The following is a 12,747-nucleotide window of genomic DNA, read 5'->3' on the forward strand; positions in this document are numbered from 1 at the left end:
ACGCGATCCGGAGCGATTCCGTGTTTGACGGCAACGGTGTTGAAGTAGCCACCGTCGATCCATCTCCCCACCTGTATCTGTCCATTACCGCCTCAAACTCATCCCTCTCCGATCCAGAAATCGAGGTTTCCGACGAGGAGGTCTCGGCGTTGTAAACGACGGCATCATCGGATTCCTCATCCGTATCATCTCCCTCTTCTTCTTCTTCAGTTCCCTCTGCATCGGTGTCTTCATCCATCTCGGTTTCCTCTTGGGTATCCGACTCAGAATCCGGGGGTTTCACAAGATTTGGTGGGCGACACATTTTACTGGGTGGTGGCGACTTTGGTGAACTTTATGAACTCCGGCGGGGTCAGGGGTGGGAGTGAGATCTAACTGGGCCAGTGGGGCGAATCTAACCCCGCTTGGCGTCCGGCGGCCTCATCCTGAACCAAGTATTTTGGGCGTCACGACGAAAGGTGGGCAGCCGTTTCGGTCGGTGCCGACAGATGAGCCGAGCACCCGGATTCTCCGAGCTGAAGAGGCGGCTTGGATTCCCGTCCGAACCAAGAAGGACAGACGCCTGGAGAATGCCTTCCACCGAAGACAAAGTAGAGCCTTGGGAGACTGGAGATGCCACCGGTGTGCCTTCAGGAATTTTAGCAGAAGGGCTAGCTGCTGGAAGTGTCACAAAGCCTGGTCCAGTTTGGATTTCAATTTTCCAGGACGCCAATCAAAGAGAGCGGCTCAGGTGGTGCGCCGTCCGATTCATCCTCAATCACAGGAGCATCCCGCAGAGACTGTTAGAACGGAGCCGTTGCTTCCTGCAACTTCGGAAGGGGTAACTTTCAACATTGAAGTAGTACCCCTTAAATCTATCAGTAATGCAGACTTGGGATTATGGGGGAAGATGAAGGAGGATTGGGATGGTGATTTGGATGCGTTGGAGACCTGGCTTGTTCAGAATTGCAGTCAAGGGACTGAAGCAGTGGTGTATAAAATTGCTTCTCTTGAAATCCACATTGCCATCACTGCGGGTGCTAATCGATCGTATTTGATCAGAGACTGGTGCTCTTCATCCCATTCTCCTTTGGAAGACCTGCAACAATAGGATAAAAAATATCCTAAGGGGGGGCAGCCTTCCTGGTGGAAAATCGAAGGCGTTCCGCCTGAAGCTTGGTGTGCAGACAATTTTAGGCGAATAGGTAAAAAATTAGGCCAGGTGGTGGAGGTGGATGTATCGTGTTACGCTGGTTTCGGGTATGAAGTGGGTAGGATGAAGATCATATCTGCAGGTCGGCCCGGAAATGAAATCTCTATCCAGAGCTCTATCGATGGCACCCTTCGCTGGATTCTAGCCTCCCGGGAAATTGACGAAGGTGAACAGAACTTTGCCAATCTCTCCGCTCTTGCTCCAGATGGGCTGCTGGTTGAGGGAGAGGTGGTAGGTCCTCCTTTAAATAAGGATAAGGGAGAGGTTGGGGTAGATGGAGAAGATAATTTTCTCATTACTACCAACATGGGTGCCATCAATGAAGACCCAACGTCCATCAATGATGTTCAGCATGCATTCAATGCCTCCATTGACGTTCCCCAGTTCCTCTCAGTGTCGGAAATCAATGTCGCCAACCACGGGTTGGTGGAATCAGCGATCCCTACACACTCCGCTCCTCGGATACAGCAAGAGTTGCCGGATACCAGCCTTTCCTCTGGCTCAAATCTTCAATTTCAAACAGCGGGTCCCACACAATCACTCAGGTGGCACAGTGTCGATCGGCCTATCCAGGGATTTTCCTCATCCGATACTCCGTACTCTCAGGTCAACAGCTATGCAGATATTATTTCCGCATTATCTTCTCCGTATCACAGGGCCTATCCTCGAGAGGGTGTCAGCCACGTGCACGCTTCGGGGCTCACGGAATTTGATGAACGAGGGGTTGGTGCAGAGGTCATTTGGGATTATTCGCTGGTGGGCCATGGTTCCAAGGAGGGGGTGAGGGCTCTAGGGCCTCATCCCATATGTTATGGGTATGAATATCTTCGTTGGGTAGACACAGCCTTAGGATCCGCGTACCACCCTTCATCTTTCTCTGAGTTTGCTGTTATCCTGAAGCTCCTTTCTCCCAATTCCATCCCAACCGCCTCCTCTTCTTCGGAAGCTTTGAGCTCTAGCCAACTGAGTCTTCTTTCCAAATTCAATACCACGGGCATCAATCGATCTTATTATGAGACAGCGGAGGAGATTGGGGTCAGCCAATTGAGGGGGCCTAATTCCATAAATCTCACCAGCAGGTGTTTTTTTTTCTCTCGAGAGGACTGTTTTTCCCTTCAATGCCGGGTGGGGCAAAGGGTGGTGCTCTTTGATTATAATTGCTTGGGAGGTAGGAGGTACTTATTCTATGGTAACCCTAGGGGGTGGCCCTTTCGTTCGCTCGACAAGGTTTCACTCGGAAAATACTCCCATCCTAATTCTTTACGATGGTGTAGCAAGGCAGACCTCCAGTCCCTTCTTTGTGCCCCAGCACTCTATTCTTCCCGGGCTGACTCTGGTACAGTTACTATCCAACAGGTGATTGAATTGATGGTGGATCATACCGTGAATCTCAGCTCCCATTTGGGAATAGTCTTTCCGGGTCCGGCTGAAGACTACCGGTCTAGCATAAAGGCGGCAGAATTGAGGGAGGTCGCTGGAGTGTCGTCTTCAGCTCCTATATCCGATGCAAACCTGAAACGTACGGAGAGAGAATTGATACGGCTTCACTCGGATATCAATTATGATTCTGGATCGCATAGCAGTGGTCTCAAGCGAAAGAAAATCGGAAGAAAAATTGGAGTTGGGGAGGGGAGGAGCTTATCGCAATATAGTTGTTGATGAAGATTCTATCCTGGAATATCAATGGCTTGGGCTATCGGGAGAAACGAATTCAAATAAAAGCATTGGTTAAACATCGGCGACCCGAGGTGGTTTGTCTTCAGGAAACTAAGATGGAGCAAATCAGTACCATAGATATGAGAAGCATGGGATTCAACTCTGATTGGAATTTTGCTTTCGTAGCATCCAAAGGAGCTTCAGGGGGTATTTTGGTGGCATGGGATACAGTCTTGTGGGCCAGTTCGGATGTTTGGCGAGGAGTCTTCTCTCTCTCTGTAGCCTTCCGAAAATGTAATGATAATTCAGTCTGGTTATTCTCAGGAGTCTATGGTCCTTTGTCCCCTTCAGAGAAGTGTTCTTTTTGGGAAGAATTAAATCAGATGCGAGGCCTATGTTCCGCTCCTTGATTGGGGGGGATTTCAATGAAGTTCTAGATTCAAGAGATCGACTTGGGGGTCAGCGCATTACTGTGGGTATGAGAACTTTTGCTGATTTTATCGCAATCAATGAGCTAGCCGATTTACCTTTGGGAGGTTCATCATTCACGTGGGCAAGAGGTTCGAACCGGAGTCGGCTTGACAGGTTTCTTTTATCGGGCGACTGGTTGGCCGCTATCTCTGAAGTTTACCAGCAGGCATTACCCCATTCTGTCTCCGACCATTGCCCTATACTTTTGTCCCCTAAAATGGAGTCCTGGGGCACCCCACCCTTCCGATTTGAATTAGCTTGGCTGGAAAATCCCCTATTGGAGGCTCAGTTAGTCCGATGGTGGTCGGAATGTGTCTTCACGGGACCCAGTGATGTCGTTATTGGCAAAAAATTAAGGTTCATCAAAGGGAAATTAAAAGCATGGGCTAAGGAGCAGAAAGAGATTGCCCTCGGCAGGAAGCGGATTCTTGAGGACCGATTGATGGAGATACATTTATTGGCTGATAGTGGATCGGCATCGGCGGAGGATTTAGAGCAACAAGGAAGATTCATCCAAGAACATAAAGAGCTGTTAATGATTGAAGAAATCTCTTGGCGGCAAAAATCCCGAGTCAAGTGGTTGTTGGAGGGAGATAAAAATACAGCCTTTTTTCCATGCCATAGCCAGTGCTCGCAGACGAAGGAACCGAATTGAATCTTTAGAAGTGGAGGGGGTGGTTGTATCTGACCGGGAGAGGATTATTGAGGAAACTATTGCATTCTACCGATCATTATACTCCGCTGACGGGATTGTTCGTCCAATTCCCCAAGACATTTGTTTTTCAAGTTTGAGCCTGGAAGCCTTTGCCGGATTGGAAATCCCCTTCTCTGAGGAGGAAATCCGAATCGCTCTGTTCTCTCTGGCACAGGATAAAGCCCCTGGTCCTGACGGTTTCTGCTTGGCATTCTTTCAGACGTGTTGGGAAACTGTCAAATCGGATCTTGTTCGTTTTTTTCTAGAATTTTTTGAGGGTGCTCTCCTCGACAAAGGGACGGGGGCAACTTTTCTAGTCCTTATTCCAAAAGTTGATGGAGCATCAAAAGTATCAGATTTTTGCCCGATTAGCTTGGTGGGCAGCCTCTACAAAGTGCTTGCGAAGGTGCTGGCGGACCGTATCTAAGTGGTTCTTCCATCTATTATATCAGTAAATCAGAGTGCTTTTCTAGGCCATCGTCAAATTCTTGATTGTTCCTTAACAGCAAATGAAGCCATTGACTATTACCGGAGGATAGGGGAAGGCGGCATCTTATGCAAGCTTGATATGTAGAAAGCATATGACCGAGTGGATTGGGCCGCTTTAGATTATCTTATGGGTCGAATGGGTTTTGGGGAACAGTGGAGAGGGTGGATCCGGAATTGCTTATCATCCGCATGGTTTTCTGTTCTCATCAACGGCTCAGCAAAAGGCTTTTTCAAATCCTCTAGAGGCTTGCGGCAGGGCGACCCTCTCTCTCCTTTTCTTTTCCTGATCGTGGCCGAATCCCTGTGCAGTTTACTGAAAAAAGGTAGTGCCATGGGGCTCTATAAAGGGTTCCTTATTGGAGATAGTAAAGTGGAAGTCTCGCTGCTTCAGTTTGCGGGTGACACCCTTCTGTTCTGTTCTCTGGTCATCTCCCAGCTTCTCAACCTTAAAGCCATGCTTCGTTGTTATGAGATGGTCTCGGGTCAACGATCCAATTTTGGCAAATCTCGGTTGTATGCGATTAATGTCTCTGAGAGTGATGCATCCTCCTTCGCCGGAATAATGGGGTGCGGTCTAGATGTATTTCCCGCTACCTATTTGGGTCTTCCTCTCGGAGTGGGCCGTCCGAGACACAACCTATGGGCTCCTATTATACAAAGGATTGAGCGTCGGTTGGCCACCTGGAAGTGCCGGTTGGTTTTCAAAGGAGGTAGATTGGTGCTTCTAAAGGCCGTTCTCTCTAATATGCCGATTTATTTTCTATCCCTTTTTCACTGTCCCGCTTCTGTTGCTAAGCGCATAGAGCAAATTCAGAGACGATTTTTGTGGGGTGGTACAGGGTCTTCCAAGGGGGTCTCCCTGCTTAAATGGCGTCTAGTCTGCTCGCCCATTAAAAATGGAGGTTTGGGTATCAGGAGGGTCCAACTCTTTAATCAGGCACTTATGGGCAAGTGGTTGTGGAGATATGGCGAAGAACACTCCTCTTTGTGGGTTCGGGTCCTTGTCAGTAAGTATGGTTCATCTCATGGGAATTGGGAATCCGTTGATAATTTTAAAAGCAAAGGGATCACGGTATGGCGGGACATCTTGCAGTTGAAGTCTTTATTTGCCCCTGGAGTTCGCTTCAGAGTTTATAGGGGGGATCGAATTCGGTTTTGGCAGGACCCTTGGTGTTCGTCTGATTCTCTCCGAGTTTTGTTTCCTGACTTATTTATTGTTGCATCTCAGAAAGAGGCTTGGGTATCGGAGTGTTTTGCTCGGGTCCAAGGGCAAGTGGCGTGGGCTCCTAAGTTCCGAAGAGCCTTCTTTGTTCGGGAGTTAAGCGCTTACAGCGCCCTCATCTCCTTATTGGACTCTTGCTTCATCAAGTCTTCGGGTGTAGATCGTCGAATTTGGATTTGGAATCCGTCGGGGATTTTCTCCCTCAAATCTTTTTACCACCATCTGATCCCCCCTCTAGTGGAACATGCGTCCTCCGCGGTTTGGCGCCATGCGTGCCCTCCGAGAGTTGCTTTCTTTGGGTGGTCGGTAAGCTGAGGCCGAATTCAGACGATGGATTTCTTGCGGAAGAGAGGAATGTGGCTGGTGGATCACTGCCCTCTATGTCTCTCCGCCGGAGAATCCATCGACCACCTCTTTATACATTGCAAGGTTGCTACATATCTTTGGGGTCTTCTCTTTACTCGGTTTGGAATCAGTTGGGTCCCTTCCAATTCTATGGCTGACTTTATTCGGAGTTGGGACTGGGCTCCGTGGAAAAGGAAAGGCAGAATTCTGTGGAAGATGTGTCTATTAGCCTCCTGGTGGTTCTTGTGGAAAGAGCGGAATGCGCGTGTCTTCGAAGGGAAGGTCAGGTCCCCCTATTGGATTTATATACAGGTGGTAGCAGCGGTCATCTCCTGGGCCCGTTCACTTCCTCTTTTTCGGTTTGTTTCTGCTTATGCCCTCTGGGAAGGGTGGCCAACCATCTGTATGGAATCAGTTACCACAGTGAAAATTCGATCCTCCTGGTCTCCCCCTCCGCCGGGGTCCCTGAAGCTCAATTTTGACGGTTCTTCTATCGGCAATCCAGGAGCGGCAGGAGTGGGGGGGTTATGTCGGAATCACAAAGGGGAAGTCATTTGGGCCTATTCGGGGCCTATTGGATTTGCAGACTCGACTGAGGCGGAGGTTAGAGCCGTTCACAGCGGAATTCTCTCCATGCCTTGCTTGGAGTGCGACAGACTGACTGATAGTCGAAGGCGACTCTGTAAATGTTATTCGCTGGCTTTCGGGAGCCGCTTCTCCCCCATGGCGACTTCTGCCTTTCTTTGAGGAAATAGAGGATAGAGCTAAGGGCTTCTCCATGGTCTTTCAGCATGTCCGGAGATCAGCCAATGTGGCAGCCGACTCCCTAGCTAAGAGCGGTGTTTCTCGGGCCGAGTTGGAGTGCTTTGACTATCTCCCCCCTTGAATTCTTGTATAGCCATTTTCTTTTCTCTTTGTTCCTTCAGGACCATCTCGGTTCTGATTATTCATCTATATATACATATTCTGTTGCCTTCTTCAAAAAAAAGAAGATATGATCTTGTATCTTAACGATATGATGCTTATCGAGTCTCCCCTCTTCCCCCGTGATACGATGTTTTAGAGTCCCATCTTCACCCTGAATATTCTGATCATGGTGCCTTGTACCCATGGATGTAACATCTTTCTTTTTATCTAATAAACCGGTACAGGTCCCGCCAAACCCCAGCTTACCTACCCAAAAAAAAAGACATTTAAGGTGCCGCCCCGGGTTCTTAGATAAATTACAGGTTAAAAACTATAGTGGAGCCTACACTAATCTTTTCATTCATTATGGACCAAATTGGGCCTTTCGCCATCCCCTAGGCCCAGTTCAAGACAGAGTTTAGAGGAAGATAATCCCAGCTAATCCAACCACAAAAGTGGCTTACAAAATTCAGCAGTTAGTTTTTGTTGGCAATACCCTGTGTGGATACATAATTCCTGCTATTAATGACAACTAAAAAATTGTACCAATTAGACACATTAATGGTGGACAAATGAATGGTTAGAGCAGAACAAAAACATGGCTAGATGTTTAAATTTAACTAGAAAATCGTCCTTGTAATCCATGTGATTTTGGCCTTCGTCAATCTATATAGGGCCCACTGGATGAATGATCCCATGTCTATCAGCTTCTTTTCTTTCTTTTTGTTCTCATCAATTTTCTCAATGTGGGTCTCACATGCACACTACTTTCTTCCTTTCCAAAATAGGTGCATCTCAAGTCCAACAGAGGTGATTGATGAGCAAATGACAATGATTCTTACCCAACTTATCGCATCCCATTTCTTCTCTTCCTTTGAGTGAGAAAGTTTTGTTTTATGTCATCTTCTTTTCTTGCTTTCCTTGTGTCAACATTTTATTAGAGTTATAACTAAGCAGGGACCATGCGGTAGTCCTTCTATGTTGGGCAATCTATGCCCGCTGACTTGTATCTATAATCTTTTCTCTCTTGATACGTATCTTTAGCTCAAAAATAAATATAGGAAATGGTTTCTGAGCTCGAGCTCAACTAGCTTATTTGAGCTAGAGCTCAGAAATAGATTGGGTGCCTATGTTGTTTTGGTTATGTTAGATATTGATTCTATAGGACCTAACATAGATAGGGTGTCTCCCTAAGAAACCATCTCCATAGGATCATGCTAAGCGTTGACTTGTGGAGGTTGAAAATGGACGGCTACAAATTGGGTCCATTTTGTGCCTCTACAGATCGAATGGTTAGGATGATTGTATGAAGATGGTTTGTTAGGAACACCCTATCTATGTCAGGATCTATGGAATTAATGGGTTGGATGAGTCAAACAACATGGGAGATGCCCTGTTTAAAAACTCTAGCTCAAATAAGCTATTTGAGCTCGAGCTCAGAAACCACGTCCCCAAATAAATATTAGTCACAAGTGATTACTTTTCATCTAGCTGTGCAAAGGAATTTCTCCACCAAAGAAAAACATATCACCTCTATGATTGAGATGTTGACACCCACCTCCCCACTCACCCTCTCTCTCTCTCTCTCTCTCTCTCTCTCTCTCTCTCTCTCTCAAGAGGGTGGTGTTGGACCACAACCCACATGTGGGAGGGCTTGGGGGAGTTGCTTATCTGAGCATCTCGTGTTTGGTATGTATAAAACTCCAAAAAAATCCCTGTAATGATCTTGTTGTAAAGGTGTTTGTTCACGTTTGCAATCTTCCGTCTCTTCTCTGCCTTATCTTTTTTTGTACGTGACTTCACACCTCTTTTGTTTCAGATGATGTCTTCTCTTCCCTATTCCCCTTTGTCCCACCACCCTTCATTTCTACTTTGCACTTCTCCCTTTTATCTCTTCTTCCTACTTACGTATTCATTCCCATCCACACAAACCAATATTCACGTCCAGTTCTGCTTTTAATAACACATTCTCTTCCTTCTTACTCTGTTAGGATGCTAGTAATGGTATTGCCACCCACTTGTTTCGATCATTCTCACCAACTCTTCTAAGTCCAACTAATCATTTGTTGCTTTGTAAAAATGACCAATACAAGTGAGTGACAATATCATGTATTCCCTTGGTTATTATTGTCATAATGGAGACTCTTACAATCAGTAGGGTTTTTACAAAAGACCACCCACCTCCTGTGGGTTATTTTTAGAAGACTACCTTTCTTGTAAGGATTAACAAGACTCACCTATCAGTTCATACATGTTGAAAGACCACCTTGAGAGTAAAAAGAAGAAATTACCCTCAGTAAAAAAAAAGAAAAAGAAAAAAAGAGTAAAATATTTCTAGTTTTTAGTCATTTTAAATTCTTTTTTTTTTAAATTATATTTAATAAACCTTGTTTTTTTAATTGTTGTTAAGTGAAAATTACCATTTCTATCTCCCATAGACCCTGTCTCTGTCTCTCTCTCTCTCTTCCCAGAGACCGAAGTGGCAATTCGTCTTATCTGTTTGTATTCTTTTGTTTTAAAATTGAGAGTCCTCTGTTTATTTAAAGCTTCTTTTATTAGCTGTTGGGGTGTAACAAGCAATTAGAATATTGTGAGAGGAAGAGAGAAGTGTCATTATCAAAAGAAGAGACTGAGGATATCATCTCCTTAACATTATTGTTAGAATTATTGTCAGGGGAATCATATTATTGAAGCTCTATAAATGACAAGGTATACCATAACTATTACTAAACTTGGCATGGAAGTGGACCCTACTATACTTGGCCATTGTTTACCCCTTCTTCCTCACTACCATAACAGTTGAACAATGATTTTATTAATAAACAGCCACATTACCTAGTTGCTCATACAAGCCAACTGAAATGAACCAACATGCACTACTAAAATGTACATCTCAAACTCCCCCAAAACACAAGGCCTTGTTAAAACCCTATCAAAATCCAATTTCTGGTGGGCCTACTATGTCTTTACTCTATCTTTACTATATTCCCCTGGCTGGTGTACATGATCAAAACCTCTCAACCAGTGGGTCTGCTATTATTTGAACCGACTCTAGTAATATCTTTCTATTTCATTTCATCTGGTTAATGTTTAGTTCACTCTTTTCTGAATGGTGGATGATTTATAAAATTAAAAAAACAAAACATTTCCATCTCGGGGTGGCCCACCATTCAGAGAAGGTTGTTATAGCATGTTGAGGCCCACCATTCTACACTTCATGTTTGATAGGTAGGGCCCACCTTCTCCCCCTAACCTATGCATAAGGTGGAGCCCACATTTTACACCTCAAATTTTGATGTAGTAGGGCCCACCATCCATTGCCCAAGAATATTGGTGATTTAATAAATTCCAAGATCCCCCAAGAGGATCACTTTCTACTTTGAAAATCCCATAATATTCGAGATTTTATATTTTGCGTTCACATAAAGTCAAGCATTTTTCAAAAAATACTATGGGGCCCACTTCATACGTGATCCAAACCGTTCATTTATTTGGCCACAACATAAATAGGTTGCCTCACGTAAATCATCACCATAGGATGATCCTAACCATTCAATCCATAGAGGTTTCTATAGCTAGCAATACCATTATAGATTGGAGGGTTAGGATGATCCTATGGAGATGATTTACGGGGTGCAGGTGTGCAACCTACTTATACATTCATACAACATATAAAATCTCATAATTAACTAGTAGAGAGTTTTCACATGTATAGTCCAGTATTTTTCAAAAAGTATTGTACAGGCCATGCCATAGGATGATCTGGACTGTCCATTTAATGGGCCACAACGTTAATAGGATGTGCCTAAAAAATCATTTAAATGGGATGATCCTAGCCCTCTAATATATAGAGTTGTACATCATATTATGTTCCCACATAAACGAATTTTTGGGCACGACCTATTTTTGTCTTGGCCCATCAAATGGACGGTTTAGATCATCCTGTGGTGCAGCGTGTACAATACAATTTTTCTGATACGAGCCTACGCCATGTAAAGTCTTGTGACTCTAATCAAATGGGCAGTTTTGATTGTCTTGTGGTGTACTATTTTTCAAATACGGGCCTACATCATATACAATCATGCAGATAATGTGCCATTCCCCTCAGCAAATCAGTTGAAACGAGAGAGAGGGCATTGATTAATATTGAGAGAGAGAGAGAGGGAGGGGGAGTGGGGTAATCTAGGTAGAAAAAGGGCATTAATAGGTGGAAGATTCTGGATAGAGTTAATCTAGGTGGAAAAATGCATTAATTTAGTTGGCAAAAGCCTATAAGATAGCGAAGATTCATGATTTTCATAGAAGAGGGGTTAATTTTATGAAAAACTCTTAATCCATAGATTTTGAAAATTTTCCAGATTTCAGCCCTTGGCTCCGTCCCTGGGATCATCGTATGGAGATGATTTTGTAGGCAAAACTTATTTACACGGTGGGCCAGCAAATGAATGGTTTGGATTTCAAATAATGTGGGCCCAAGTTTTTTAAAAAAAAAAGTGTTATACGGTGTCCATATACAGCGCACATACTTTTTTAAAATAAAGTGGGGCCCACCTGTTCAAAGATCTAACGCATTCAGTTGGTGGGCCCTGCCAAAGAGTTGTGTCAGGAGAGAGAAGTTGTAAGGGGTGTGTAAGGTTTGTGAGAGGTGTTATCTACATAAATGGGTCCCACCGGGGGGAGTGAGAAAGTAGTGAAGGTGTGTACTGTGTACAGTTTTTTTTTTTTTTTTGGGGGGGGGGGGGGGAGGGGGGGCGAGAGAGAGAGAGTACCGTATGTACGGGTTGTAGCTTCATAAACTCAACTCATCTCAACTCAACTCAAGTCAACACAACAAAGCTTTTGTCCCAAACTAGTTGGGGTCGGCTTAATGAATCCTTAGGTTGGTAAAAAAGGGGGTAAATGTCTCATGGGAGGGGGTGAATTTATCAACGCCCAAAACAAAAATAAACTTACCCAACCGAGATGGGCGGAATAAGAAAATGCAAGCAAAAAAAAGGGAAACCTACGTTCCATGAATACAACCAAGCCCCTTTCAGGGAGGAAGAATATCAAAAAACTTCCACCCGTCTCTTTGGACTAACACTCTGGCGTGCCTCGCTAGTTGCTGACCTTATGATATGTTGGAAAGATACATAGAAGCAGTCACCTGATCTAAGAACTCATCAATAAAGGGCTCTAATCTCCATGGGGGAGCGGTATGAATTTCCAACCATCTAATGATTTTGAGAGAATCACCTTCCACAACTAACATCTTGAAGTCACATATGTCCATCAATATAATCTAATTCCTTAGAGAACCACCCTTACCTCAGCTTCATTTGAGTCCATCAATCTAATCTCCAACCATCTACTGCCCTTAAAAGACCGCCTATACTAGATAGACCAGGATTTCCCAAACTAGATCCATCAAAATTAAGTTTTAACTTCGCAAGGGTATAAGGAACTTTCACTCAAGATATCAAAAGAGATAAATCTAAAAGACACGGAAGAACTTCCCCCTAAGATATAAGCACTCACCTTTGTATACAAGAACGCAGGTATGTTTTAACCTTGCCTCTGAATATTCTTGCATTTATTTCTTTCCATACCGCCCAAATGATGACTAGGAGAGCCAGTCTTCACAAGATTCTTCGAATCTCTTAACTGTTGCTCTTGTTTCGATAAGGTTACTGATGACTTCATTAAACACTCATCTGATTGCCTGTTGATTGCTTCTCAGAATTATAAATGCCTTTCAGCGTATCTGACTAGTAATGTTTAAATGATGCCAAA

The 12,747-nt window shown here is 44.4% G+C and overlaps 1 protein-coding gene across 1 annotated transcript; it reads left to right on the forward strand.

Moving 5' to 3' along the window:
* Positions 1–2,964: 2,964 nt before the first annotated feature.
* On the forward strand, positions 2,965–4,440 carry LOC143847904 (uncharacterized). The gene is made up of 3 exons (XM_077356690.1): positions 2,965–3,083; positions 3,173–3,850; positions 3,957–4,440. Exons 1-3 carry the CDS (start codon positions 2,965–2,967, stop codon positions 4,438–4,440), a joined length of 1,281 nt encoding a protein of 426 aa, XP_077212805.1.
* Positions 4,441–12,747: the final 8,307 nt, after the last annotated feature.

Source organism: Tasmannia lanceolata, unplaced genomic scaffold (assembly GCF_043159265.1).
Source record: "Tasmannia lanceolata isolate RefF3 unplaced genomic scaffold, GAP_Taslan_0.1 ptg000016l, whole genome shotgun sequence".
NCBI classification, from domain to species: domain Eukaryota; kingdom Viridiplantae; phylum Streptophyta; class Magnoliopsida; order Canellales; family Winteraceae; genus Tasmannia; species Tasmannia lanceolata.